The sequence below is a fragment of the Mauremys reevesii genome, linkage group 3 (genome assembly GCF_016161935.1).
Source record: "Mauremys reevesii isolate NIE-2019 linkage group 3, ASM1616193v1, whole genome shotgun sequence".
In the NCBI taxonomy this organism is placed as follows: Eukaryota; Metazoa; Chordata; order Testudines; family Geoemydidae; genus Mauremys; species Mauremys reevesii.
This window is the reverse complement of record NC_052625.1, coordinates 194,661,802-194,689,271: the sequence shown is the minus strand read 5'-3', so window position 1 is coordinate 194,689,271 and position 27,470 is coordinate 194,661,802. Positions and strand designations below refer to the sequence as shown.

At 41.5% G+C, this 27,470-nt stretch overlaps 1 protein-coding gene across 17 annotated transcripts in view; it reads right to left on the bottom strand.

Moving 5' to 3' along the window:
* The window catches only part of SUPT3H (SPT3 homolog, SAGA and STAGA complex component), a 448,093-nt gene that overhangs the window by 179,996 nt on the left and 240,627 nt on the right, over positions 1 to 27,470 (bottom strand). For all 17 annotated transcript variants that reach the window (XR_005595949.1, XR_005595950.1, XM_039529531.1 and 14 more), the window contains one exon: positions 18,900 to 18,984. Coding sequence is in view for 15 of the 17 variants with exons in the window: in XM_039529531.1 (XP_039385465.1) it covers positions 18,900 to 18,984 (85 nt within the window). In the remaining 2 variants the exon portion in view is untranslated. The remainder of the gene's footprint in view (positions 1 to 18,899; positions 18,985 to 27,470) is intronic.

The window sequence follows — 27,470 nt, the reverse complement described above, 5'->3', positions numbered from 1 at the left end:
CCTAGGACTTGATTAGTTCAGAGTACTTAGCATTATATAGCACTTCATATGTTCAAAGCACAGGTCCTACTGATTCAGCTGGAGCTGTAAGTGCTTGGTATTTCTGCAAATCAGACTTCAACACTTCTCTTCCTGCAGTCTTCTGCCTCATTCACTACACCTTGTATCTTCCGCAACAAAGGAAGCCGCTCACATTACACAGCCCTGACTTGTCCCCAGAGCAGGTCCATCCTGTGCACTAAATGAGACAAAAGATAGCAATAAAGCACACAATAAATGGATTAGAAACTGGCTTGCTGGCAGAGCTAAAAATGTAGCTGTCAATGGGGAATCATCGAATGAGTGTACTTCTAGCAGGGTTACACAGGGATTGGTACTAGGTCCAATGCTATTTTCATCAATGATCTGGAAGCAAATATAAAACCACTAGTAATAAAATTTGTGGACAGGACAAAGATTGGCAGAATAGTGAAAAATGAGGACAGGGCACTCAAGAGCATCTGGATTGCTTGGTAATCTGGGCCCATTCAAACAAAATGTGTTTTAATACAGGCAACTGCTAAGTTATACTTCTAGGAACAAGGAATGCAGGACACAGCTATAGAATGGGGAACTGAATCCGGGAAACCAGTGACTTTGAAAAGGACTTAGCGGTTGTAGTGGACAAGCAACTCAACATGATCTCCCAGTGCAATGCTGTGACAAGAAAGAGCTAACACGATCCTTTGAGGTATAAACAGAGGAGTAGAGAGTAGGAGCAAAGAGATGAATTTACCTCTGTATATTGTATTGTTGAGACCCATATTGAAATACTGAGTACAGTGCTGGTGTCCACATTTTTAAAAGGATGTTGAAAAGTTGGAGAGGGTGCAGAAAAGAGCCACAAAAATTATTAGAGTTCTGTACAAAATGCTTAACAGTGAGCACGAAAGAGCTCAATCTGTTTAGTTTATCAAAAAGAAGACTGAAAGGTGACTTGAGTTGCAGCATATATATATAGAAAACACTGGGTACTTTAATCTAGCAGAGAAAGGCACAACAAGAACCAGTGGCTGGAAGCTAGAGCCAGACAAATTCAAAAGAGAAATATGCACAAATTTGTAACAGTTAGGACGATTAACCATTGGAATAAATTTCCAAGAGAAGTGGTAGATTCTCCACCTCTTGATGTCTTCAGATCAGAACTAGATGCTCTTCTGGCAGATATGCTTCAGCCAATTCCAAGTTATTGTGCTCAGTACAGGAGCAACTGGGTAACATTTAATGGCTTGTTATATACAGGAGGTCAGACTAGATGATCTAATAATCCCTTCTCGCCTTAAACTTTATGAATCTAGGATACAATGCAGAAAAGGTAAAAAACAAAATCTTAATTACAGCTAGCCTAGCTGCAGAAATCCATATACTAATTAAGCAGCAGAAGTTTTAAGTGTCAGGATACCCTCTACTGGGGTTTAGTTGTCATGGGAGTAATAATACCTGGCCTCCAGGAGGACAAGGAGAGAGTTGAAGCTATTCTGGTTAATCTTCTGTAAACTGGGTACCTTCCTTCAGTCTAGGAAAAGCATCCTGCTTTTATAACATTTCTGCTTACTTATAGCCATTGACATAAATTGATTTTCAAATTTTTTAAACAAAAGAAATACCAGGAAATACTCCAAAACCTTGTTGGAACACCAAGGTAGAGAGACCACAGCAAGTTATTTCAACCAAGTTGTAATTTCCTTAAGTAAGGAAAAAAGTGAACAGCTTTATCGCTAGTAATGCAAGTAACACAAAACAAATGATGACCACATCTTATTAAAGTGCACTCCTAGCAAATGAAGATACATGTGATCAATTATCAGACAATCATGACTGCCTTTTAGAGGCAGCTTCCCTTCTCTCTCTCTTCACACAAGTGAAATACCAACAGAATGCATATTATTGGTACTCAAGGAAATATTTGTACCAGAGGATTATTTTCTACTTTGTTTTACTCCAAGGCAGGTGTGTCATGAGTCTGCTGTAATTGCATATATGTTGTTTAATTTATCCTGCAGTATGAACAGACTGAATACTTAAGGATTTTTCCCAGATGTTTTTTGTGAACTCCTTTCTCCTATTCATGTAAACACACAGTGTGTTCCGGTTTGCTGAGTTGTATATACACTCAATGACTTAGTACAAAGTCTGAATGTTTAGTTAGCCAGAAGATTGTTTCCATCCTGTGATTCATTAGGTCCCTCTGGTACCTCTACTTCCTTTATTTTATACAATCACAAATTATATTAGTTTGTCTTATTTTGATAACCCCTCTAATTAATGTTCTGCACAGGAAACTTTATTACTGTTTTAAAACAGTCTCATAAAACAAGGACTTTCCCCGTTACTGGGGTGGCATAAGTGACATTTTCAAATAACTCAGTGATGAAGACTGAACAGTGCTTTCCACTGATTTAAATCCCCTCTTTTTTTTTTTACAAATGTCAGACATTCTCAAATTAAGTGTCTAACTAACATTAAAAATGTAATAAGATGAGCTTTAGAATATAATTTTGATTTGTTTAACAGAGCACTACATAGATTATAATAAGACTAATACAGTTTGTGAATGAGGAATTAGTGTAATTTGGTTTCAGAAAAATCATAAGAATACATGATAAAACAGCACAACTCCTGCCTATGTCTCAGTTCTCATTTTCTCTTACTTCCCTACCAATTCCACTACTGTCTATGCTACAGCTATGCTTCTCTTTTGTGGGTACACATAGGTTTCTTCCTCTCCTGACCTTGTGCCTTCTTTCACTCTGCTCTGAACTGTTTAGGAAGTACAGGAGTCAAGTCTGGAAGAGAAGGCAATGCATTTTTATTAACTTCACTCAGACCAGTCAGAAACTGTTCAAACTTTTGAAAACAAGTCACACTGGGCATATTTTGGGATTTAACATAGTAGACCAGTGTCTTTATGCAACTCTATATTTAAAATTCCCTCATCTCTCCTAATTCCAGGTGTGTTAAGCAACTATCCCATTCTTCATTAAAATTTTCCCTTTCAATCAAACCTTATTCCACAAGGCCTTTCACTGTTAATCCTCCACAGAAAAAATATGAAACTGAATCATACTACTTTGGAGAGTGAACCATTTTCTGATAATTCATAGATTTTAAGGATATAAGAGATCATTTATGATAATCTATTTTGACTTTCAGCACAACACAAACCACAGAATTCCATCCAGCAAATTCCTCCATCAAGAACTTTTTTGGGAGTCTATCACCCCCCATTCTGATTACATGACCTTTCCATCTAAGCTTAGCTTTGATCATCATTTCCTTGATGCTAGTTGTTTTTGCTCTTTCAGGGATGTTAATGTTTGACACTTTGCTTTGCCAGTGGACCTTTAGAATAGAGAAGACAGCACATGGGAAATTTTTCAAGGTGTTTGATGTCTCTGCGGTAAACTGGCCATTTTTACATCCATATAAAAGGGATGCTATTACTGCTGTACTGTATTTTTTTTGACAGTTTGATGGCATGCTGGTTGAGTATCCTATAGCGAAGTCTTCCAAAAGCCTGGCTTGTCTTTCATATTTTGTTTGATACTTCTTGATCCAAGGAAATGTCACTTGAGATAGTGCTGCCAAGGTATGTAAAGTGATTGACGTTATGTAGTTTTGTACCATCAATGGTGATGTTTGTCTCAGTGGTAGTGGTTGATGGGGGGCTGATTGGAAGTGAACTTCAGTTTTTTCCAGGCTGATGGTGAATCTCAACTGTTAATTGCCTCTGAGAACCTGCCAAGGATAAGCTGTAGGTCACTTTCACCATGACTAAGTAGAGCACAAACATCTTCAAAAGAGCTTCGTATATAAGTTTCTTAAGGACTTTTGCCTTTGCAGTAAGCCTTCAGAGATTGAAGAGTTTTCCATCAGTTCCGTACCTTATGTTGATACCCTTTTGAAGGTTGTCAGTATGCAATTCAGAACGGCTGCAAAGAAGAGACCAAAGAGGACTGGTGCCAGCATGCATCACTGTTTTACCCCATTAGATATAGGGACCGGTTTAGAGAGGCCACTGTCTGAGAGTATTTCACCAGTCACGTCTTCATGGAATTGATGTATGATAACAAATTTGGTGAGGCAGCAAAACATTCTTGCAGAATTTACCAGAGGCTATTTCTGTTCACAGTGTCAAACACATTTTTAGATCAATGAAGATAGCATATAGTTCTGTGTTTTGTTCATGCATTTTTTTCTGAATATGCCTCACAACAAAAATAATAACTCACACAGGAAAATGACAAGACAAAAACACTATCACCTATGCATGAACACTTTTCACAAAATGACTACTCTATATCTGCCCTAACAGTCCTCACTCACAAAAGGAACCAGTACAACACATTCTAAAGACTAGTCTGGGAACTTAAAGGCCAAGGCACAAAATTAGATTAAATTAGCTAGAGACATAAAGGATAACAAGAATACATTCTACAAATACATTAGAAGCAAGAGGAAGACCAAGGACTGGGTAGGTCCATTGCTCAATGAGGGGAAAAAAACAACAGAAAAAGTGGAAATGGCAGAGGTGCTTAATGACTTCTTTGTTTCGGTTTTCAACGAGAAGGTTGGTGGTGATTGGACATCTCACATAGTGAATGCCAATGAAAATGAGGTAGGCTCAGAAGAGGCTAAAATAGGGAAAGAACAAGTTAAAAATTACTTAGACAAATTAGATGTCTTCAAGTCACCAGGGCCTGATGAAATGCATCCTAGAATACTCAAAGAGCTGACTGAGAAGGTATCTGAGCCATTAACAGTTATTTTTCAAAAGTCGTGGAAGATAGGAGAGTTTCCAGAAGACTGGAAAAGTGCAAACATGGTGCCAATCTAAAAAAATGGAAAAAAGGACAACCCGAGGAATTACAGACCAGTCAGCTTAACTTCTGAACCCAGAAAGATAAGGGAAAAAATAATTAAGCAATCAATTTGCAAACATCTAGAAGATAATAAGGTGATAAGTAACAGTCAGGAACAAATCATGTCAAACCAACCCAATAGCTTTCTTTGACAGGATAACAAGCCTTGGGGGGGGGGGCAGTAGATGTGGTATATCTCGACTTTAGGAAAGCTTCTAATTATTTTAGAGTCTACCTCATCATTAATATACAATGTTACTCCACCACTTTTGCCTTTGTCTTCCCTGAACAGCACCTACCCTTCAACACTTGTATTCCAGTCATGGCTACTATTCCACTATGTTTCTGTTATCCCTATAATATCTGGTTTCACTTCCTGCACCACTAGTTCTAGTTCCTCCATTTTGTTACCCAGGCTCCTGGTTGTACACAAATATCTTAATTGTTGCTGCTTGGCTTTGCCCACATTCCTTGCCCGATTGGGTATGGTCAATCTACTGCCAGTATCGCCTATCTGACTGGTATCAGAACTATCCTCCTTAATGTGCATTCTCTTACCTAGTGCTGTTCCTTTCTCCATTGCAGTATCCTTTCTTACTTGATTTTCCTCCCTCTCAACGTTAAAAACAGGCATGGAGATTACATGAGCATCTCCCAATCATCTCCAAGTTCCTAGTTTCAAGCTCTTTTAGTGAGTTCTGCCAACCTCTATACTAGAAGTCTATTTCCCTCCCTACTCAGGTCAAGTTCACCACAGAAGAACTATCCTCTGTCCATGAATGCACCCCAGTGCAAACATCCTAAAGCCCTCTTTATACCACCACTGCCTGAGCCATCTGTTGATCATCATAATTTTGTCTCGCCTTCATTCTCATCCCCTAGGGACAGCCAGAATCCCATTGAAGATGACCTGAGCCTCCATTTCCTTAAGCATCTTCCCCAACCTGGCATAGTCTCCCTTTATATGTTCTAGTGAGAATCTAGCTGTGTCATTTGTTCCCACATGAAGGATAATCAGTGGATTCTTTCCTGCTACGCTTATGATCCTCTTCAATCTCAGGTGTGCCATATCTTAGCTCCCAGCAGACAGAACACCCTTGTTCTCTGGACCAACTCTGTTAACAGGCCTGTCTGTTCTTCTTAGCAGGGAGTCCCCAATCACAAAAATGTGTCTTTTCCAGGTGATGGTATGATTCTTTGGCCTTCCTCCTGTTCTTTCTGGCTGCAAGTCCTCTTGTCTTTTATTCTCCCTTGAAATCTTCTGCAAATCATCCTGTATCATCTGGGTGCTTTGAACTCTGGGTATCCCCTTTGGCTCTTCCCCTCTTCTTACAGTACTAGCTGCTCCTCTCTTCTTCCATGCCCTCCCTTCTTCTGTTACAGCCTGCTGTGCCACTTCTTCATTTTCCAACTGAGCAAACCTGTTCTTGAGCTCTATTTCTCCTTCACTAGCCGGTCTTTTCCTCTGCCTGGTTCTCATAGTCATACGCTTCTGCTGACCACCTTCCTCACCCAACACTCTCCCCTCTGAGTTCTTCAGTCCAGCTTGCATCTGCAAATCTTGACTTTTCCCTTCAGCCTCCTCTTGCCTTTGCTCCATCATCTGCTCGAACCCCTTTCAAAACTCAACATAGTTTCCACCTGCATCTCCAAGTCTCGGATCTTTTCTTCCATCAGCTCTATCAGGCGGCACTTCATACAAATAAAGCTGTTTTCAGGTACCTGCACTAGAATCAGGTGCATCCTGCAGCTTCCACATCTGGTCATCTTCATTGTCTCTTCCATTGCGTGGGTCATTACCACTTCTGCCTCTGCATCTGCTATAGCCTTCCTGCCTAAACTCCTGCCAAGGAAAAAGGGGGAAAAAACAAAAACAAATCCAGACCACCACATACCTCTTCCCCATTCCCCTCTGCAAAAAAAAACCAAAAAACAATACACCTCTAACTTCAACTCCTCTGTTTACAGCTCTGTTTGCTGGTTCCTGTGCTGCTGCTTCTGTGCCATTGGCTGACTGTTCGGCTGCATTTATAGGCCACTTAATCAGAGAAGCACCCCCCTTAATCAGGATTCTGCTTCTCTCACAGCACACTGCCATCTACCAGCCTCTACAAACTGAACAAAGGAAAAAAACCCACACAGAAAACAGAAAAAAACATACAACACCCACAAAAAAACTCATTCGTTGCCCCTAAGATCAGGGACTTGTCTCCTCCCTTCTCCTCCAGAACTCCCACTCTAACTCCTCTGTTGGCTACCCGTCCCTTATCTTCCACAGCACACTGCCCCCTAGCAAGCTCCATCAACTAAGCAAAAAAACCCAGAAAGAACATACAACACCCATATAAATTCACTCACTGCCTCAAATGACAATGGCTTTCCTCCTACCTTCCTCTCCAACAGAAGTTCCCCTCTGTAATACTCACTCCAATATCCTGGAACTGACACGGCTACAACGCCGCATACAACAAAAATAACGACTGTGGTGTTCTGACCTGATCTAAATCCACACTAGGCCTCTGGTAGAAGCTTCTCGCATACTGCTTCAACAAGATGATTGAACAAAATACAAGCAGCTTTCAGAGTAGCAGCCATGTTAATCTGTATCCACAAAAAGAACAGGAGTACTTGTGCTCTTGTTAGTCTCTAAGGGCTTGTCTCAAGCAGACTGGTGTGGGACGCAGCTGTGCAGGTCTGGGATGACACAGAGAGGGGGCGAAACTTCAGGATGCGCGAGGACACTTTTCTTGAACTGTGTGACTTGCTGTCCCCTGCTGGCTGCTGTTTATGATCAGCCAGACATGCACCACTTTTTAAGAGAAAACCTGTCTAAACCAAGTTTTTTTTAAGAGACCCTGATCTTAAAAAACTAAGGAAGGACATGTTAAGTAATTATAAAAACTAAGACATGTTTTAGTAATTAATGTTAAATCTTTTCGTTGACTTTGCATTTCTGTTTCTTGTCACTTTGGGTGAGGGGACAGGACTTTGGCGTTGGAGGCGGTTGGAACATACATGTTTGCCAACAGTAAACACAGTCTAGTCATTTTCAGTTAAAGAGATATTGCTCATTTGCTGTTTGTGTAGACCCTGCTGTTGTTTGTTTTCATATTTAAAAAAAATTATATAGTATTTCTATTTTTATATAAATCCCTGTTTCTAAAAAAATAAATGTTCCATGCTGGGGACCGGTGCCACAAGTACTCCTGTTCTTTTTGAAAATACAAGCAAGAATGTTACCACCTAGAGAGGTAGTAACACAGTGGGGATGCAACAGCTTGAGTAACAATCAGGCATTAGCAGCTAATGCTATCACTCTGTGCTGCTAATCAAATCTGTCTGTGGTCACTTCATTTTAAGGTAGGCTAACTTGAGATAGTTCTGCTGTGAAGAGACACCCTCAGAAAGCTGATGCCCAGGCCTTCACACAGCCCAGAATACTAAGAATCTCACATCCAAATACAATTTAACTTCCTATCCTTGCACCAGGCTCTGAAGGTGCACCAAACTGTGTAACAGTGAAATATTTAGACCTTTATTCATCTGTAGCTCTGGGGAAATCACCTGTTCTGGAATGATCCTGTGAGTCATGTTGACAAGAGTTCCCTTTGAGAGAGTTTCTGTTACTCCAACAGCTTCTGCTCCTGTAATAGGAATGACATACTGACAATCTCTTGGGCTCAGAATGTGTGTACGAGAAGTGCAGGATTGATGAAACAATAATAGCCAGAGACTTAGTGTTGCACTGTTGAATAAGTGGAGACATTGTTCACCCCAGGAGCTATAGTTTCAATCTCCTGTCCACTTAAGAGAAAGCAGTATTTACTACAACCAGATGGCTGCATTCTCACAGGGTGATTTCTCCAGACAGAGGAAGCAGGATACATTGCAGGCCATGGAGTGCTCCAGAGAGTATCAGAAGAACTAAAAGTAATACTTTTCACTATAAAACATTATGTTTTAATCTGAAAAAAAGAAAGAGGATCAGCAAAAATAAAAAGCATCAAAGGCGAAAGTTAAGTCTAGCCAGTCAAACTTACCCAACCCTACCTGCTTCAGACAATAAGCCCCATGAGTAGGTTTAGCCACCCCTTTTAAAGGGAAGAATGACATCGTGAAAGAGGAGGTTACTCACCTGTGCAGTGGCTGAGGTTCTTCGAGATGAGTGTCCCTGTGGATGCTCCACTCCAGGTGTTGGTGCGTCCCTGAGCCTTTGCTCAGAGATTTTTACAGCAGTACGCGTACTGGTCGTACACACGCAGAGCCTGCTCCTGCCTGCTCTGAGTGTACCTTAATAGTGCGTGTGCACAACCGGTCTCCTCAGTTCCTTCTCTACAATGGAGGCTACCCCAACTCTGAAGCAGAGGGGAGGAGGGTGGGTAGTGGAGCAACCTCAGGGACACTCATCTCAAAGAACGTCAGTTACTGCACAGGGTGAGTAACCTCCTCTTCGAGAAAGAGATGTCCCTGTGGGTGCTCCACTCCAGGTGACTTAAAAGCAGTGTATCTCAAAGAGGTAGGGACTTCGGATTTGGTAGGAATGCAGTAGATAATACAGCTCTGCCTAATTGTGTATCAGAAAGAGGGCCTTGAGCAGGGCATAGTGCTTAACAAATGTGTGTTCAGAAGACCAAGTGGCTGCTTTACAGATGTCCGCCAGGGGAACTTGGCATAGAAAAGCCATGGAGGTAGCCACAGATGTAGTGGAGTGAGTTCTGATGCTGGCTGAAGGTGCAACTTTATCTGATAGCACAGCTGGATACACTCAGAAATCCAATTTGAAAGTCTCTGGGTAGAAATAAGTGTCCCTTTGGGCTCCTCCATGATGGAGAGAGAGAGAGAGAGAAGAGTTCTTGGTGGTTCTTCTATAAAAGAAAAAAAAAAGCCTATGTCTGTCACACACAATGCATGTGGGATTCAAAAGAGTTTTTGCAGTTAGGAAAAGAAGAGGTAGGTGTATCGGCTCATTGATGTGGAATGACGAATGCACCTTTGGAAGAAATTTGGGGTGTAATTGAAGGGTAACCTTGTCCTTAAAAAATAGTGTATACGGTGGGTCTGCCATGAGTGCTGCTATTTCTCAGGCCCGTCTGGCAGAGGTGATTGCCACTAAGAATGTTATCATAGAGAGGTGTAAAAGGGAGCAATTGGCTAGGGGCTCGAATGGTTGTTGAGTTACACAGGATAATACTAAGTGAAGGTCCCACGGAGGGATAGGTGGTTTAATGTCTGGGTATAAGGACTGGAGTCCTTTGAGAAAACACTCGGTGGTTGGATGAACAAAAACAGAGGTATCATCGATCTTGTCATGAAAAGTTGTAATAGCAGCTAAGTGGAATTTGATGGAGCTGAAAGAAAGGCCAGATTGCTTAAGGTCTAATAGGTAGCCAAGTATGAGTGGAAGAGATGTAGAAGTAGGTGGAAGTTGTTTAGTTGAGCACTATTGTATGAATCGCTTCCACTTTCGGAGATAGGTGATGCGAGTAGATTGTGTTCTGCTATGTAGGAGCACTCTTTGAACCTGCTCAGAGCACACCAGTTTGTTTTGGGAGAACCATGTAGGAACCAAGCTTTGAGGTGAAGCATGGACAGGTTGGGGTGAAGAAATTGGCCATGTTGCTGTGATAGGAGGTTTGGAGTAAGGGGCAATGAAATTGGTGAGCAAACTGACATTCTGGTAAGGAACGGAAACCACGGTTGTCTGGGCCACGAGGGAGCAATCAAAATCACTGTGGCACGATCTGTTCGTATCTTTGTCAGAACTCTGTGGAGAACCAGTATTGGCGGAAAAGCATAGAGTAAGTCCTTGTGCCATGGGATCATAAACGCATCTCCCAGGGAATGTTTTCCCAGTCCTGCTCTAGAGCAAAATTCGGGACATTTCGTGTTTTTCACAGTTGCAAAAAGGTCTATGGTTGAGTAGTCCCAAATGCGGAATATGTTGTGGATGACCATCTTGTTTATCTCTCATTCGTAATCCCAGGGAAACCGTCTGCTTAATTCGTCCGCTGTGGTATTCATAGCTCCGGGAAGATAGGTGGCTGATATCCGCATGTTGTTCGCAAGGCACCAATTCCAGAGCTTCATAGCTTCTGTACAAAGCGAGTGAGAGGGAACTCCTCCCTGCCTGTTTTCATGCAGGTGATGTTGTTTGTCATTATCCATACACATTGGTTGCAGATTAATGGGAGGAAGTGACGGCAGGTGTTGCATATGGCTCAAAGTTCTAAGACGTTTATCTGCAGGGAGGTTTCGGTTGAAGACCATAGCCCCTGGGCTGTGTGGTGGAAAATGTGTGCACCTCACCCTGTGAGGGATGCATTGGTAGTCATTATGAGGGATGAAGCATCCTGGAGAAAGGGGACTCCTGAGCAGAGGTTGGAGGGAACTGTCCACCATAGGAGAGAGTCTTTGACTCTGAAAGGTACGGATAGAGGCTTGTTTAGAGCATGCACATTCGGTCTGTAAACCAAGGCCAACCAAGCGTGGAAGCACCTCATGTATAGTCGTGCATTCTGGACCACAAAAGATAGAAAAATAGTAACTAAGTACTACTGGTAACAAACTAACTAACTAGGAAGGAATTCAAACTAAGTGAGAGAAAAAGTCTAATGAGTCTGTGGAGCTCCATCTCAGGCCAGGGATGGTAGAGAAGGAACTAAGGAGACTGGTCACGTATGCGTACTATTAAGGTACACTCAGAGCGGAGGGGGCATGGGGGGTGAACAGGCTCTGCGTGTGCGCAACCAGTAAGAGTACTGCTGTAAAAATCTCTGAGCGAACGTGCAGGGACTCACCAATACATGGAGTGGAGCACCCACAGGGACATCTCTCTATCAGATGGCAAGAGAACTTACACCCCCTGGATCATAGAATCATAGAATATCAGGGTTGGAAGGGACCTCAGGTGGTCATCTAGTCCAACCCCCTGCTCAAAGCAGGACCAATCCCCAACTAAATCATCCCAGCCAGGGCTTTGTCAAGCCTGACCTTAAAAACCTCTAAGGAAGGAGATTCCACCACCTCCCTAGGTAAACCATTCCCGTGCTTCATCACTCTCCTAGTGAAAATGTTTTTCCTAATATCCAACCTAAACCTCCCCCACTGCAACTTGATGAAATTATGCTCCCATTAAAGTCAACAGCTTAACTCCCACTCACTTTTATGGGGGGTGTCAGGATTTCACCCACTGTCTGAACTAGCAAAAATGGACTTACAGATTGGGGTCTTCCCTTAAGTGAAACGAGAAGAGATCTTCGTCCCTCAAAAATGGAAGCCAAGACCTTCAGACTGTTTGCTGGTTGGAAAGGGAGACTGACAACCACTTCTGTACATATGCTACCTTTCATTGCTATGTCTTAAGTGTCTCTGATGTACAAGAACACTAAACAATAATATTTAGCTCACGAACAGCACTTTTACCTTCAAAATATGAAATCCACACAATGGATACTTAATGAGTTAGACATTAACCTTTGTATTACAAATTGGGAAACGTGGGCAGGTAAATTGTAAATTACTTGCTCAAATCCAGAGGAAGTCAGTCTCAGGGCTGAGATTTCGGCCTTCCAGTCCTGTGTGCAGACCATGCTTCTCATGAAATAAAATTTCACATCTCTTTACTAAATATTTCAAAAGTCTAGTCATTATACAGAAACTAATACAAATAAAATAGAATTTACGGATAAATTCTGTCTTGAGACGTCATGGGAGGCACTTGTGCATAGTTGAGGACAGAATGGAGCCCTTAAGCATAGGGAAATACCACACATTGCACAGAAATTAGTGAATTAACTGGCAGAAGTATTTCATTCAGACTGAACAAGATGGTGGACAATATTTAACAGCACAATGCTTTCAGTTCTTCTGTTCTTATTACTTCTGCATTTTAACTGCTTCTAGTTCTTTATATGAACTTTACCCAGCATTTCCTGTTTTGTTTCCCAAAATCTGCTGCTGTAACTGATACACTGGTAAGTATTACATTTAGTACTATAATTATTTGCAATAAGCTGTAAACAGATCATATATAATGCCCCTTCTACTATGCATCTAGAGCAGGGGTTCTCAAACTTCATTGCACCACAACTCCCTTCTGACAACAAAAACTACTATATGACCCCAGAACGGGGGACCGAAGCTTGAGCCCGCCCAAGCCCCACTGCCCCTGGCGGGGGCGAGGGGGCAAAGCTGAAGCCCATGGGCTTCAGCCCCAGGCAAGGGGCCTGTAACATGAGCCCATGGCTGAAGCCCTTGTGCTTCAGATTCAGCCCCTGGCGGTGGGGCTTGGGCTTCAGGCTCAGGCCCCAGCAAGTCTAAGCCAGCCCTGGTGACCCCATTAAAATGGGGGTGATGACCCACTTTGGGGTCCCAACCCACCATTTGAGAACTGCTGATCTAGAGTATACACGACAGGCAACCAGGATATGCAGTGTTCTCCTTCAGCCCCCACCCCCTAAACCGTTTTCTATTTACTGCTCTCTAATCCAGTAAAGCACAGACTCTACAATATTGTGTTAAGTTAATTAAATACAGGTATTAAATTCAATTTGTTTCTCTCTGCTTCCAAATTTTCCATTTATTGCAGATTTTTGTATTTTAATATCTAACCACACTACAGCTGTCAGAGGGAAAAATGAGTTTTAGCAGTGTCAGAGACAACTGGGGCATTCTGCACCCAGGAAGGAGCCCAGTGAGATAATTTCTGTTATTGGCATCCAAGAAATTGTTGAGTTTTTTTGCCACTAGGCAAGGAATACATCTCCTTTTTCCTCCTCCTTTTTGGGCTTTAAATGTGAAGGGATGAGATTTGAATTCCTCTTTTCCCACTGCTGCAACCACTATCAATAACTAGTTGCCTCACTGCACCTGCCCCAGAATCTAGCACTACACGCAACAACAGTGAATATGCACATTATCTTCATGTTTCTGCTAAAATTATCAGAGGTGAAATAGCATCAGTGCTAATGTCTGAATTCCTGATCCTGCAAGTTGCTCCATGCTGACTCTGGGGTTCACCCACATGGAGTAACTTTCACGAATGGGGCCTACGTATCATTACATTTTGATTCAACATCCCCATGAAATGTATAAGGCAGTTCACACTTTCTTCAGAGCTATTGTTTCAGGCTATCTGCAGAGTCAAGCAGACAGAATTGCATCAGTTTAAACATGGTTCAAATTATTAAAGTTATTTTTGCAACTATAAGGGCCAGAGACTTTTTTCATACAAAGGCTTATATCCTGGAGCATGTCTGTGCATCTACTGAAAAGCAAAAAGAGGGAATAATGTTGCCATTTATAGTCACATAACTGCATTGTAGCCAGTAGCCATGGCATGGATAACACCACATCAAGACAGAAAAGGTGTGATGTAGTGTTCTGAAAATGGGAGAGAGAGAGTCAGGAACCCTCCAGTTCTAGTGTTTGCTCTGATGGAAGCCTTCCATGGCTGTGGGAAATTAAAACCTTTTCCCTATCTATAAAGCAGGAATAAGAACATTACAGCAGTCTTCAGAAAATTAATTCATCACTTAATGTTCGTGAAGAGCTTTGCAAATTATCATAATTAATAATCTTTCTTCATTATTAACTTTTCTATTGTCTTTTGTAAGCTGTAAACAGATCATATATAATGCCCCTTCTACTATGCATCTAGAGCAGGGGTTCTCAAACTTCATTGCACCACAACTCCCTTCTGACAACAAAAACTACTATATGACCCCAGAACGGGGGACCGAAGCTTGAGCCCGCCCAAGCCCCACTGCCCCTGGCGATCTCCTTTTTAGGAGTACAGTAGCTACTACTGAAAACATCTGTTTTATCTCTGTGCAACAACCTTTCCAGGAGCAACCAATTTCCTTTAGCTTAGATTTTAAGTTCTTTGGAGCAATGGCTTCTATTCGTGTGTGTACAACACCCAGTACAACAGAGCATGAATGGAGCATCTAAGTGCTACTGCAATACAAATAAATAAATAAAATCTAAGAATTATTATTAAATCATTTATAAATAAATACAAATCAGTTTTTAAATATTTGAACAAAAACTTTCATTCAGCAAGGTTTGTCTCTGGAAATGTACTCCAGACCCCTGGTTGAACTTGACTTTGGAATAAACACTTTGCTACTGCGCTCTGTGGGAGGGGAAATGTAATTAATTATTTTGAACTTCAAAATATTTGTTTCATATAATTATTTTGATATATTGAGAATATGCCTAGGCAAAGTTCCATGTGCCTATTTTCATTCTATCCTGGCTTATTGTTTTTGCTTTCTATTGAGTGTTCTGCAAATATCCAAACATGTATCATAATTAAAATATAGAAATATATTTAAACATTATTAGCATGGTTAATGTCCTAATTTTGTTATAGTAATGTACACAGTTTGCATGTACTGTACTATTATACTGATCTGATATTTTTCTGCCTAGTACAGCTTAGCACCTGCTTGAATTATATAATAGTGGTGAAAAACTGGTCATTTCTATTTGTAGTGCTTTATTCAGTACACCAAAGAGATTCTTTTTGGTAGCAACCATGATGCATTAATCTCAAAGGAGCATGCTTTCCAAGGATTTGTCTTGCTTTGTGTTGTCATTCCCCAGGGAAGCCAGACTTCATGAAGTATATAATGGTTCAACGTAGCTACCATATAAATCTGTCCAAACTAGCCCCTTCTTTAATAGGGTTCGGATAAATTTTAAAAATAGGAAGTCAGAACTATAAACTTCAGAGATATCAAAAGTAAACCCATCAATGCAAATCAAGATGGCAACTTATTTTGGAAGCACATATCTGGATTTAATCAAGTATTCTCTCTTCCTACAAATGCCTACACTAAGAAAGATGTATACAACAACATGTTGACCTTGCATCACATACACAAACAACTTCTCAAATGAAATAGTAGACAAATATGTCAAAAATATCTCTCAGTTTTCAGGAGGAAAATAATCAATTGCATAATGTAGCACAGTGTTTTGAGCAACATAATTGGAATATAGGCACTGTGCACTCAAGTTTACAACAAGCATTTATTACAAAGTTTGTGTGTGTTTTTAATACTCTCATATAGGTATAGTTATCTAAAAAAAGAGAAGACAGTATGAATATTTAATAACAGCTCAGTAAGAATGTGAATTATTATAGGATAATGAATGTGCAAAAATCATTTCCAGAAGCCCACCCTGGCATATATAAAAGGCCATGATTTAAGAGTTCCGTCCTGGAGGTGTCAAAGGTCAAAACAATGAGCTATTAAAGATACTTTCACTTCCCTTGAAATAAAGTGCTGTCTTGGGCCAAAAGGTGAGAGGTTAGAAAAACAGTTTGTCTGCTGGTCTATTCCCATTCCTCCTCCTGACAGGAAATCATACATGCTCCTAGACACCATTTAGGGTTAACCTAGGGTCATTGCCATCAACTAAGTACCCAGCTAAAGGAATTCATTATTTATTTATTTATTCAAAAGAAAAGACGGCAAGGCCACAGGTTAAATTTTTGTCAAACACAAATTTTACACAGAGTTCAGCTAAGCATTAATCGTGCAATAAAATAAATAATCCTCATTCCATTGCCACTAAAGGAAGAGTAAAGCTGTGGCCATAATTACGTATGATTAAGGAAACAACTGTAAAAAAAAATCTTATTATTATGTACATGGCTGTTAGGTCAAGAAGACACACTGATTTTTCTTAATAGGTATAAGACTGAAATTGGAAATTTCATCTTATCTTTTATGATGTGGTTCAGATCAAATCCTGTAATTCCAATACTGAAGTTTTTTTAAAATGAACTATAAAAAAGCATAAATTATTAATTTATAGTGAGGTTCACTATTGTTCAGGTGCATATTCATACATCTAAAAAATGTCCTGCTATGCTTACACAATTTTGGGGGATATACAGTAGAATAATATACCTAAATGTTTTGTAAAAATGTAAACTAGACAACATTTTAAAATTGTCATTTGGATGGTCTTATGGAGTAGCATTAATACCAAGTGTCAAAATATAGGGAACAAGAAATTCTCTTCCTGGTTTGAGACAATAATTTCTCAATATAAAGTCCTCAGTAGACATGGTTGATTTTATTTTTAATTAACAAAAAAAAAATCAAAATTTCAAAGTTGCTTGAATTTCACAGCGTTCAAAACAGGCCCATTTTGGTTTTACACAACATTTTGGTCACCATTTTTAATAAAGTCAGGTTTGGGGTTTTTTTAACTGAAAATATTATAATTTTTTTATTAAGTATTCACTAAGCAAAAAATGTTAAACATTTTAATGTTTTTGATAATTGTTTTAAAACATCACACAAAAATGAAAATGTCAATAGTTTGAGAAATCTTTTACTTTTGAAATGGAAAAGGCTATTTTTCAGTTGAAAATTTGTTCTTTGAAAAATTTCAACCAGTTTTACCCTCAGTTTAGCTGGGTCTGGAATTACACACACATAGTTACATAGCACCATAGAACCAGAAACAAACCATATGTCCTGTGTGATGAACTAGGGCTATGTCTCTGCAATTTATGAGACTGATATTATAAAGCTGTATTATGAGAAAGTGCTGCATCATAAATGCCTATATGTACATGGATCCATCACTGCTGACAAGCCCCTTAGCACGTACACCCCAGACAAATACAATGAGAACTAAAGGTTAATGATGGTACTTAAACCTGACAAAAAAATTATGCTAAAAAGTAGCTCAAGCCTTGAAAATCCACGGAAGGGAAGAGGAAAGGCAGGAGACAGAAGAAAGCCACACAGGAACAGGAGAACCAGACAGGAAGTGGGACAGGAGAAAGCAAGTTCACGGACATGGGTAAGGGGCTCCAGAAGGAGAGGTCAACAAGCAAGTAGCAGCCTTATGCGGTGGGGGGCCCTACACACTTTCCTGAGCCCAGATGGTCTCAAGGACTCTGGACCACCCAACAGACTCAGACCCAGCCCAAATAATGCCCTGGAGTGGTGAGGAAACTGAGGCAAGGACATACATCTAGTGTTTGTTGTTTTGTATGAACTGTATTCTCCTGTACTTTACATGATTAAGGATAAAAGAGCATTAATGTGTTAAACAATGTACAAAATGTATGTGTGTATATGCATCACAACTACTACATGCACCTCAAAAAGTTAAACTGTAAACCAGAAGTTTTATGCCTTTGGGGTGGAGTTCTGGGAAAGGGGTGTGCACTATGTCTAGAGGGACTAGGAGGCTGGACAGCAGGTTCCAACACTGGGAGGGGGTGCCAGATAGTAGGTCTGCACCCCGAGACTGTGCTGAGGGACCCAAGATTGGGGCACTGGTTAGACGCTGTTCAGGCTCCAGAAGCTTAAAACTCCCCAGGGGATCCAGAGCACAGAGGCTTGGATTCCCTTCACAGCAGTCCTACTGGGTGGGTGGAAAGGGGTTCTCACTTGGATCTGACACTCTTCATATCTGGAAGTTTAACACTGAACATGTGGACAAAGATAGTGCCTTTGTGATTCTCAGCAGTGATTTCTCTAGACCAGAAGTGGTGTGCCGAGTCTTCATATATTCACTCTGATATAAGGTTTCGCGTGCCAGTAATACATTTTAACATTTTTAGAAGGGCTCTATCAGTCTATAATATATAACTAAACTATTGTTGTATGCAAAGTAAATAAGGTTTATAAAACATTTAAGAAGCGTCATTTAAAATTAAATTAAAACGCAGAGCCCCCCGGACCGGTGGCCAGGACCCGGGCAGTGTGAGTGCCACTGAAAATCAGCTCGCGTGCCGCCTTCGGCGCGCGTTCCATAGGTTGCATACCCCTGCTCTAGACTCTCATGGATGGACTGTTGTTTACGTATTCTAAAGGGAGTCCTCCTTTTCTCTAAGTATAGTCACTACATGATAACATATAGCCTGAAGAATGAGAGGTACAACATTCTCAATATTCTTACAGAAAAGACTGTGTTGTACCCACACGGAACACGTAATCGAAAGACTAAAGATATTCTTACCAAATTAATCAGCTGCATGTGGATGATATCTTCCACTAATACTGCAGTTTCATGAAGGGGCCTGCGAACATCCCCTAAGGAAAACCTGGAAAAAAAAATGTTTCACATAAGGCTACTAAATTGGAAGAAGAAAAACAAAAACCTTACATGAAACCAAGCAAAAAGAAAAAAATCACCCGTATTTAAACTTCTAGTGAATTGAAGATGAATTGATTAAATTAAGGAAGAGAGCACTGAGGATGAATATCAAAAGAACAAATCCTAACACAGTGAGATATATTAGAGAGTGGAATGGCCACTGAAGAGCAGACGTGAAAGCCCAACTACTAGGGACAAAACTACAGTAGCCCAAGTTGTAGTAAATGTACTGTAGAGATCAATCCTATGTTAGAAAGGGGATTAATTGAATAGGTCTTAACCACTTTTAATTTCTATGAAGCAGCTACAGCCACATCATAGTATGGTGTCTAACAGTAAGGATATCATTTCCCCTTCTGTTTACAAATTGACATACAGCCTTTTAAGTTTTTACTCATCAAAATATTTACATTAAATGTTTATGTTAGTGTCTTCTTTTTCCAAAGCTAAATGCTAAGTAACACATACTTTCAGAAGGAAGTGTTAAGGATTAAAAGAAAGGATTTTTTAGGAATTATTACAGATGCCTTGACAAGTGAATTTTCTTCTATGACCTTTATAATTCAGCCCTACAATGCCCTGTACATAACCCTATCTCAAAATGCACAGTATTGACGAGACCAGGAATAGTTACAGAAGCAGTTGTGGTGGTAGGTTTGAAAAGAAAAAGACACAAATAGGAAATCAAAGATTCAGGTGAAATATTGGTAAAACCAAAGAGATCGTTACAGCACAAACATATTTATTGTCAGCCTAACTTTGATTCAACAGAACTTCTTGGTAAAGAAAGTAAATTGTTCACAGCTCTCATGTGATTAAACTGCTTCAAGGGAAGAACCTCAATGTACTGGAAGAACTGAAGTAAAGTGCAGCATCCCCTATCCTATCTCTAATGTGATCTGGCACAAAATAAGAGTATCCAATTACTAGGATGAGTCCAAATCTCTCCCTGAATCAGGTATCTGTAATAAATGCCAGTTCAGGGCCAAACATTGTAGATCTCCTCAGTCTAATACCAAACTAACCTTACTCTTAATAGCATCATCTGCAAATCACAGGCTAGACCACCAGCAGAACTTCTTAATCCTGAGAACGCTACTGATTCAAAGAAAAAACAGGGGAAATCAGAGAACATGTGGACTCAAAGGCGGGAAATGGATCATTAGGCTAGCCAATTTCTACGCTATTATGTAAAGCAAGTAGGATCCTAATTATTTTTAAAAAGTGACTAACATCCCTTCTGTTCTCCCAACACCCTGAGGTTGGAAGTCCAAGCCACATTCAGGCAGAACGGAAGCATCCAGGATTCTGACCGTGGAACTCTGCTAGCATTTCATGCTTACACTAACACTGCAACAAAACTTCCCACACAAAACAGCAGCTTGACTGCATGATACACACATAACTTAGAAGCAAATTTTTAACACATCAGCCACATTACATGTTGAAATGTGTAGCTATAAAATAAGTAGCAATACTCAGCCCTTGCCTACTTTACATACAGATCCCATATGTTTAAGAGCTGACGAGTGAGAAGGAACTTATTAAAGAACTTTTCCCTCGCCTCAATTCCTCTTTCCACATAAAAATAAGACATGGAAATTTCTTCCCTGGCATGAAGTGCAGTACCATAGCCTACTACTACCTGGCAACAGAATCTCTGCATCTACAACAAAACTTTATTAAGTACTTCTTGGTTCAAACTAAACAGAGTAGCTGTAACATCTGCCAAGCACACTACAAGCATCCAAAATAATCATGAGAACTTGTAAAGAACAATTATTTTAGCACCAGGATTCTCAGGAAAACACAGAAGTCATGGGCAGTCATTATTCTGCAAGTCTTGTTGGTTATCTCAACCTCTACTTTTGGCTCCCTCTCTATCCAACCTTTGATTAGATTATTTTAGAAAGTTAAATCTTTTCATCCCAATATGCTTCCAACAGGGTGGTTGTTGCTTGGATCAGTCAAAACGTCATCATAGCAAATGTATGTCAAAACAAAGAAGCCATTTCAATACTACATCATTGCAGATATGAAAGAAGACTTAGCACATTTTCTAATCTCCCTCAAATAGCCTTATTGTAGAAACTCAGTGTGAGCAAGGGAGGCAGAATTTGGTCCATAAGAAACAAAGTAAAGGGAGATACTATTCATTGTGAGGAGAGTCAAAGTGGTAGAAGAGGAAGTTACTCATCTTGTGCAGTAACGATAGTTCTTCGAGATGTGTCCTCCTATGTGTGCTTCACTGTAGGTGTATGTGGATCCCTGCACTTCGGATAGGAGATCTTGATAGCAGTGTCCATTCAACCCACCCACACCCTCTCCCTGCCTCATGCTCTGTCTCGAGGCTAAATAGCATTGCATGGGCGAACCACCCTCAGTTCCTTCTCTACTGCAGTGTCCCTATCTAAAACTCCAAAGTAGAAGGAAGTAGGGCAGATTGTGGAACACCCACAGAGGGACACATCTCAAAGAACCATCATCACTGCACAAGGTGAGTAACTTCCTCTTCTTCTCTGAATAGTGTCCCTATGGGTGCTCCACTGTAGGAAACTCCCGAGCAGTATCCCTAATGAGAGGTTGGGGCTTCAGAGTTGAGACTTTTTATGGATGATAATACTGCATCTATTACAACTGATTTAGGCGGAGGATGCAAAAAAAGAAATTCCGCATTCTTAGGAGATGCATAATATTTTTTTATCGGCCTGTTTGCATGTTGGTGTGGCCAATGCTGGCGTTTGCCATATTAACTTAGCTGGATCCAAAAGCATCTTGTTGATGGGGAGGGCTATCCTGGAGGAGGAGGAGGAGGATGTATTTAGGATATCCAGAAGCGTATGGTGAGTGTCTTAACATTCTCAAGAGATACTTATAAAGGTATCTGCCATCCTTAGTCAGGTCTTGGAAGACTTTAAAATCATCTGCCATAGACAGTGGAAGGGGCATTACTGTCTTATCATAGAATCATAGAAACTCAGGGTTGGAAGGGACCTCAGGAGGTCATCTAGTCCAACCCCCTGCTCAAAGCAGGACCAAACCCAACTAAATCATCCCAGCCAGGGCTTTGTCAAGCCTGACCTTAAAAACCTCTAAGGAAGGAGATTCCACCACCTCCCTAGGTAACCCATTCCAGTGCTTCACCACCCTACTAGTGAAAAAGTTTTTCCTAATGTCCAACCTAAACCTCCCCCTCTGCAACTTGAGACCATTACTCCTTGTTCTGTCATCTTCTACCACTGAGAACAGTCTAGATCCATCCTCTTTGGAACCCCCTTTCAAGTAGTTGAAAGCAGCTATCAAATCCCCCCTTATTCTTCTCTTCTGCAGGCTAAACAATCCCAGTTCTCTCAGCCTCTCCTCATAAGTCATGTGCTCCAGCCCCCTAATCATTTTTGTTGCCCTCCGCTGGACTCTCTCCAATTTATCCACATCCTTCTTGTAGTGTGGGGCCCAAAACTGGACACAGTACTCCAAATGAGGCCTTATCTGAAGAGGAAGAAGAGATGTTAGTAAGTGGTGTAACTTTCTCCTCTAGTCTTACCTCCTGGCCCCTCCAAGATCTCCTCAGGAGGTTCTTAGGCTCTAGAGATGGTGGCTGAGGGGGAATGCCTCACAGTCTCTGAGTGGGTCACACTAGATGCCCAGGAGGCATGGTACCTACAGGCTGCCCATGGATCCCAATAGGACCAGTGGGCAGTGGAAAAAGCATGGGTGGTTGATCCCCTGACTGGTCATACCACTGGGGTTGTCCAGAACAAGGGTATGACTGGGCAGTCCTGAGTTGATAGCAAGAGGAAGCACGATGAGAGTAATGGAAGAGGACCCCTCCCTGGTCACTATCTGACTCTCCATTGGAAAATGGTGGAGCCAATACAGAGAGCAGAGGTTCAAGGCTCGGTGCTGGTGGTGATTCTTGGGCTTAAGATGTGTCTGGTACCAGGGCCCCCGTACTGATTAGAAGAGGCTCTGGTACCTCAGACACCATGAGAATCTAAATTCCTGTGGTGCCGCAGTAGTTGGTACCGTCAGAGATTGCCAATATTGAGTCAGCGGTACCAAGGGAGTTGGAGACTTCGGCTTCACAGAGCGGTCCGGTGATGGTTGCTCACAGTCATTAGTGATGAGAATGTCTGCCTTGAGGAGATCTGGTCTCCATTTCTGTCCCTGACCGGTGGTACTGCTGCTTCAGTGCCTATGCCCATAGGGTCATTAGGCCTACCAGCAGTATCTGTCGCACCAGACCCACGCAGTCTGTGCCTACTATGCTTAGGCACCTTCAGTGCCATAGGGAGACTGAATGTGCCAGAAATTTCCTCTGGCTGGTTTGGGGCTGACAGCTCTCTTTTTGGTCTTATGTGGAGAATCCGAGGATTTCTCTCTCAGTTCACCAGCCTTGGAGTAGAAGGCTGCAGAAAAGACTGATGTCGCCTGGGAGACTCTGGGCATGGGTCAGTCACAGGCTGAAGAGCTCCCTCCATGAGGAGCAGCTTTACTTTCAATTCCCATTTTTTTCAGGATCTGGTTTTCAGCTGGTGACTGGCGTTCTTCGAGATGTGCTGCTCATGTCTGTTCCACAGTAGGTGTGCGTGCTCACCACGTGCACCAGTGCTGGAAGTTTCTCCCTCAGCTGTACCCGTAGGGGGAGCGCTGCTGCGACCCCTGGAGTGGCGCTGCTATGGCGCTATAAGGGGAGCCGCGTGCTTCCCCCACCCTCAGTTCCTTCTTGCCGGACCAACTTCGAGAGTGGGGAAGGAGGGCGGGATGTGGAATAGACATGAGCAACACATCTCGAAGAATGCCAGTTACAGAACAGGTAACTGTCCTGTTTAATTTAAATGTAAATATTTGGATAGTGTGTAGACACTGTATATAAAAATAGATCACTTGTGTTCATATTGCTCTCTGACATGACACACAGTAAGTAATCCACAAACCTAAATCTATTTACTTATACATATTAGTATTAATAAATGAATCAGTAATTCTATTAATGTTTTTATTAAAATGATTAAATACAGTATGTAACAAACATGTACACACATCATAGAATATCAGGGTTGAAAGGGACCTCAGGAGATCATCTGGCCAACCTCCTGCTCATAGCAGGGCCAATCCCCAGACAGATTTTTGCCCCAGATCCCTAAATGGCCCCCTTGAGAATTGAACTCACAACCCTGGGTTTAAGCAAGCCCATGCTCAAACAACTGAGCTATTCCCCCTGCAAGCACAAATCCTTCACAAATATCCAAATCATTTACATATGCCCTAACTAGCCTATGCTGTATCTAAACTAAAAGGATTCAGCACCATCATGACCAGAACACACTGATGATTACTTTATACTGGTATTTTAAAATTATTTGCCTTTGTTCCTAAGACTTTACAAGATGTAAAACCAAATTTGGAACAGCGCAAGTAAATGGCTGGCTACTAACATATTAAAAATTTGGATGCAACAAACCATGGTCTATATTAATATTAAACAATGAATATATTATATAAATATATTAATAATTGGACAATTTTTCTGAAAACACAAAACTGAGGGCAAAATTCTGCTCTCTGATTAGGGCATTGGCTCTCCAGTGAGATACTGTGCTATCCTGCATGCACAGATCTCCCACTGATGTTACTGACAACTCCACACATATGCAGAGTGAAGAAATAGCAGAGACAAGTTCCAATACACAGTTCTAAGAGGTGAATTTTGCCCCAAATCTTTTTTCCTCCGTTCAGATTTCCAAAAGGATACATCAAATTTGATGGCTAGAATTCCATATTTGACCAATAACTAGACACATGTAAAAGCAGATTCACCACTATACACACACACACTCTCTTGCTCTCTTTCCCTTTTAATCTTTGAAAGTTATTTGTATCTCAGTTTCTATTCAGTTTTTCCCACGCGACTGTTGCCAACTTCTTTCTCCACACACAGAAAGCTAGATATTGGCATGATGGTTTCTGCAAAAAGAAGTAAAAACCACCATATTTACCCACAGTCGCTTCCTCTTTCTCTGAAATGTACAGTGGATTTTCAAGCTACTAAAAAAAAAACCAAAAAAACATGAAACCTGAATAATTGCTCATGATATTTTATAGTTTGTCCTTTACCCTATTATCCTCTTGATTCTGTTTAATTAATAACAATCTTTTCTATGTCAAACAGGAATGCCCCTTCCTTTTTCCTCGGGTAATGTTATGTTTCTGACATTAAACTGACAAATACATGAACACTGAGAAGTTAAGGCTTTGATTCCTTTCTTCATTTATGCTGTTATATTTGAACAAGCAGTAAACTAAAACCTGAAAGGAGGGAGGGTTCACCAAGCTACAGGCTAGCTGATGGGTAGAAAATAACTCTCATTGCTTCTGGGGTTGAAATCAGACTTTGTTTAATATCACTTTGTGTGTTTCATTTCCTACAGGCTATTTTTTTTTTTAAATGGTGCAGTAGACAGCACTTACAAAAACACTCTACCTGGTTAAAGAATAAACCATTTTCCCTGTGCACAAACCCAAAACTTGTACAAAAATGCAGTGAGGACCTATAAGTGAATTCCAAAGAAAGAATAATATATATATATACATATATATAGATATATATATAGATATATATAGTCAGTGTACCAAATGGTAAAATGCCAAAGAACAGTGGTTTTCAAACCGTGGAAGGGACTGGATCACAGCGGCTCTGGTCAGCACCGCCGACCAGTCCGTTCAAATTCCCATCGGCGGTGCTGCCCGGCTAAGGCAGGCTAGTCCCTACCTGTTCTGACACCATGCTGCACCCCGGAAACGGCCAGCAGCAAGTCCAGCTCTTAAGCGGGGTGGCCATGGGGCTCCACATGCTGCCCCCACCCCAAGCACTGGCTCCGCACTTCCAGTGCCCGGGAGCTGGGGTGGCAGTGCCTATAGGCGAGAGCCGTGCAGAGCTGCTTGCACGCCTCCACATAGGATCCAGACCTGCTGCTGGCCACTTCCGGGGCGTAGCACAGTACACGGTGCAGGACAGGCAGGAAGCCTGCCTCTGCATCCCCACTATGCTGCTGTCCGGGAGCTGACCGAGGTAAGCCTGTGCCTCAACCCTGTGCCCCAATCCCTTGCCTCAGCCCTGAGCCCCCCAAAACCCAGAGCCCCCTCCTGCACCCCAAACCCCTCATCCCTAGCCCCACCCCAGAGCCTGCTCCCCCAGCCCAGAGCCATGACGCCCTCCTGCACCCCAACTCCATCACAGCCCTAATCCCATCCCAAACCCCTCATCCCCGGCCCCACCCCAAAGCCTGCACCCCCAGCCCAGAGCCCTGACCCTCTCCCACACCCCAACCCCCTGCCCCACACAATGCACAGACAACCTGTGGAACTCCTTGCCAGAGGATGTTGTGAAGGCCAAGACTATAACAGAGTTCAAAAAAGAACTAGATAAACTCATGAAGGATAGGTCCATCAATGGCTATTAGCCAGGATGGGCAGGGATGGTGTCCCTAGCCTCTGTCTGCTAGAAGCTGGGAATGGGCAACAGGGAATGGATCACTTGATGATTACCTGTTCTGTTCATTCCCTCTGGGGCATCTGGCATTGGCCACTGTCGTAAGACAGGATACTGGGCTAGACGGAACTTTGGTCTGACCCATTATGGCCGTTCTTATGTTCATATGATCCTTTGTTACTGACAAAAAACAGACAAGGAGAGGGAGCAGATGCAAAGAGTACGTCTGGCATGGGAAAGAGTCTGCATGTGCTGACATTCTGTTCAGCATGTAGCAAGTCAGAAAGGGAATACCATCAACTAGTTTGGATACAAGGAAAACAACTGGCATGCAGGCAAGCAAAATCACAAAATAGCCTTACACAGAGCGAAAAGAAAAAAAAACACATTTGGGTACTACTTTTTATAGATGCCAGAGAAGATTTACAGAGGGGAGTAGGCTGAAATAGTGTCGCTGCTACACAGATGAATAGTTAATGAGCTACAGAAATGCCTCTGAATCTCAAAAAGGGATGTTGGGCATTTTAGCATGGCACATACCCTAGACAACTGGTCAACAACCTTCGGAACCAACCTGAATAGAGTATAATCAAGTTCAAATAAACTAAAGGTGAGGCACTCACTACGTAGAGGTTAATTTACAATTATAGGGAAGACTTCAGGCTGAGAATAGCCAAAGACGCTACGTAATCAGACAGAAAAATCTAATACTAAATTATAGTTAGAATGGACTATGCCTTTTCACCCTATATTACAGCAATACATGGTAAATGACCTGCCTATTCTCTGGCAGCTGTTTGGTACGAGTGCATGTGGAAAGCTCAGTACACTAATTTTCAAAACTGGAACGTTTTCACACCATGTGTAAATTTCACCCAAAATGAACCAAGCATTAGAGCTAGGCCAGTTTGTTTATCTGCCGTGTTCACAGGTTCAGCCGA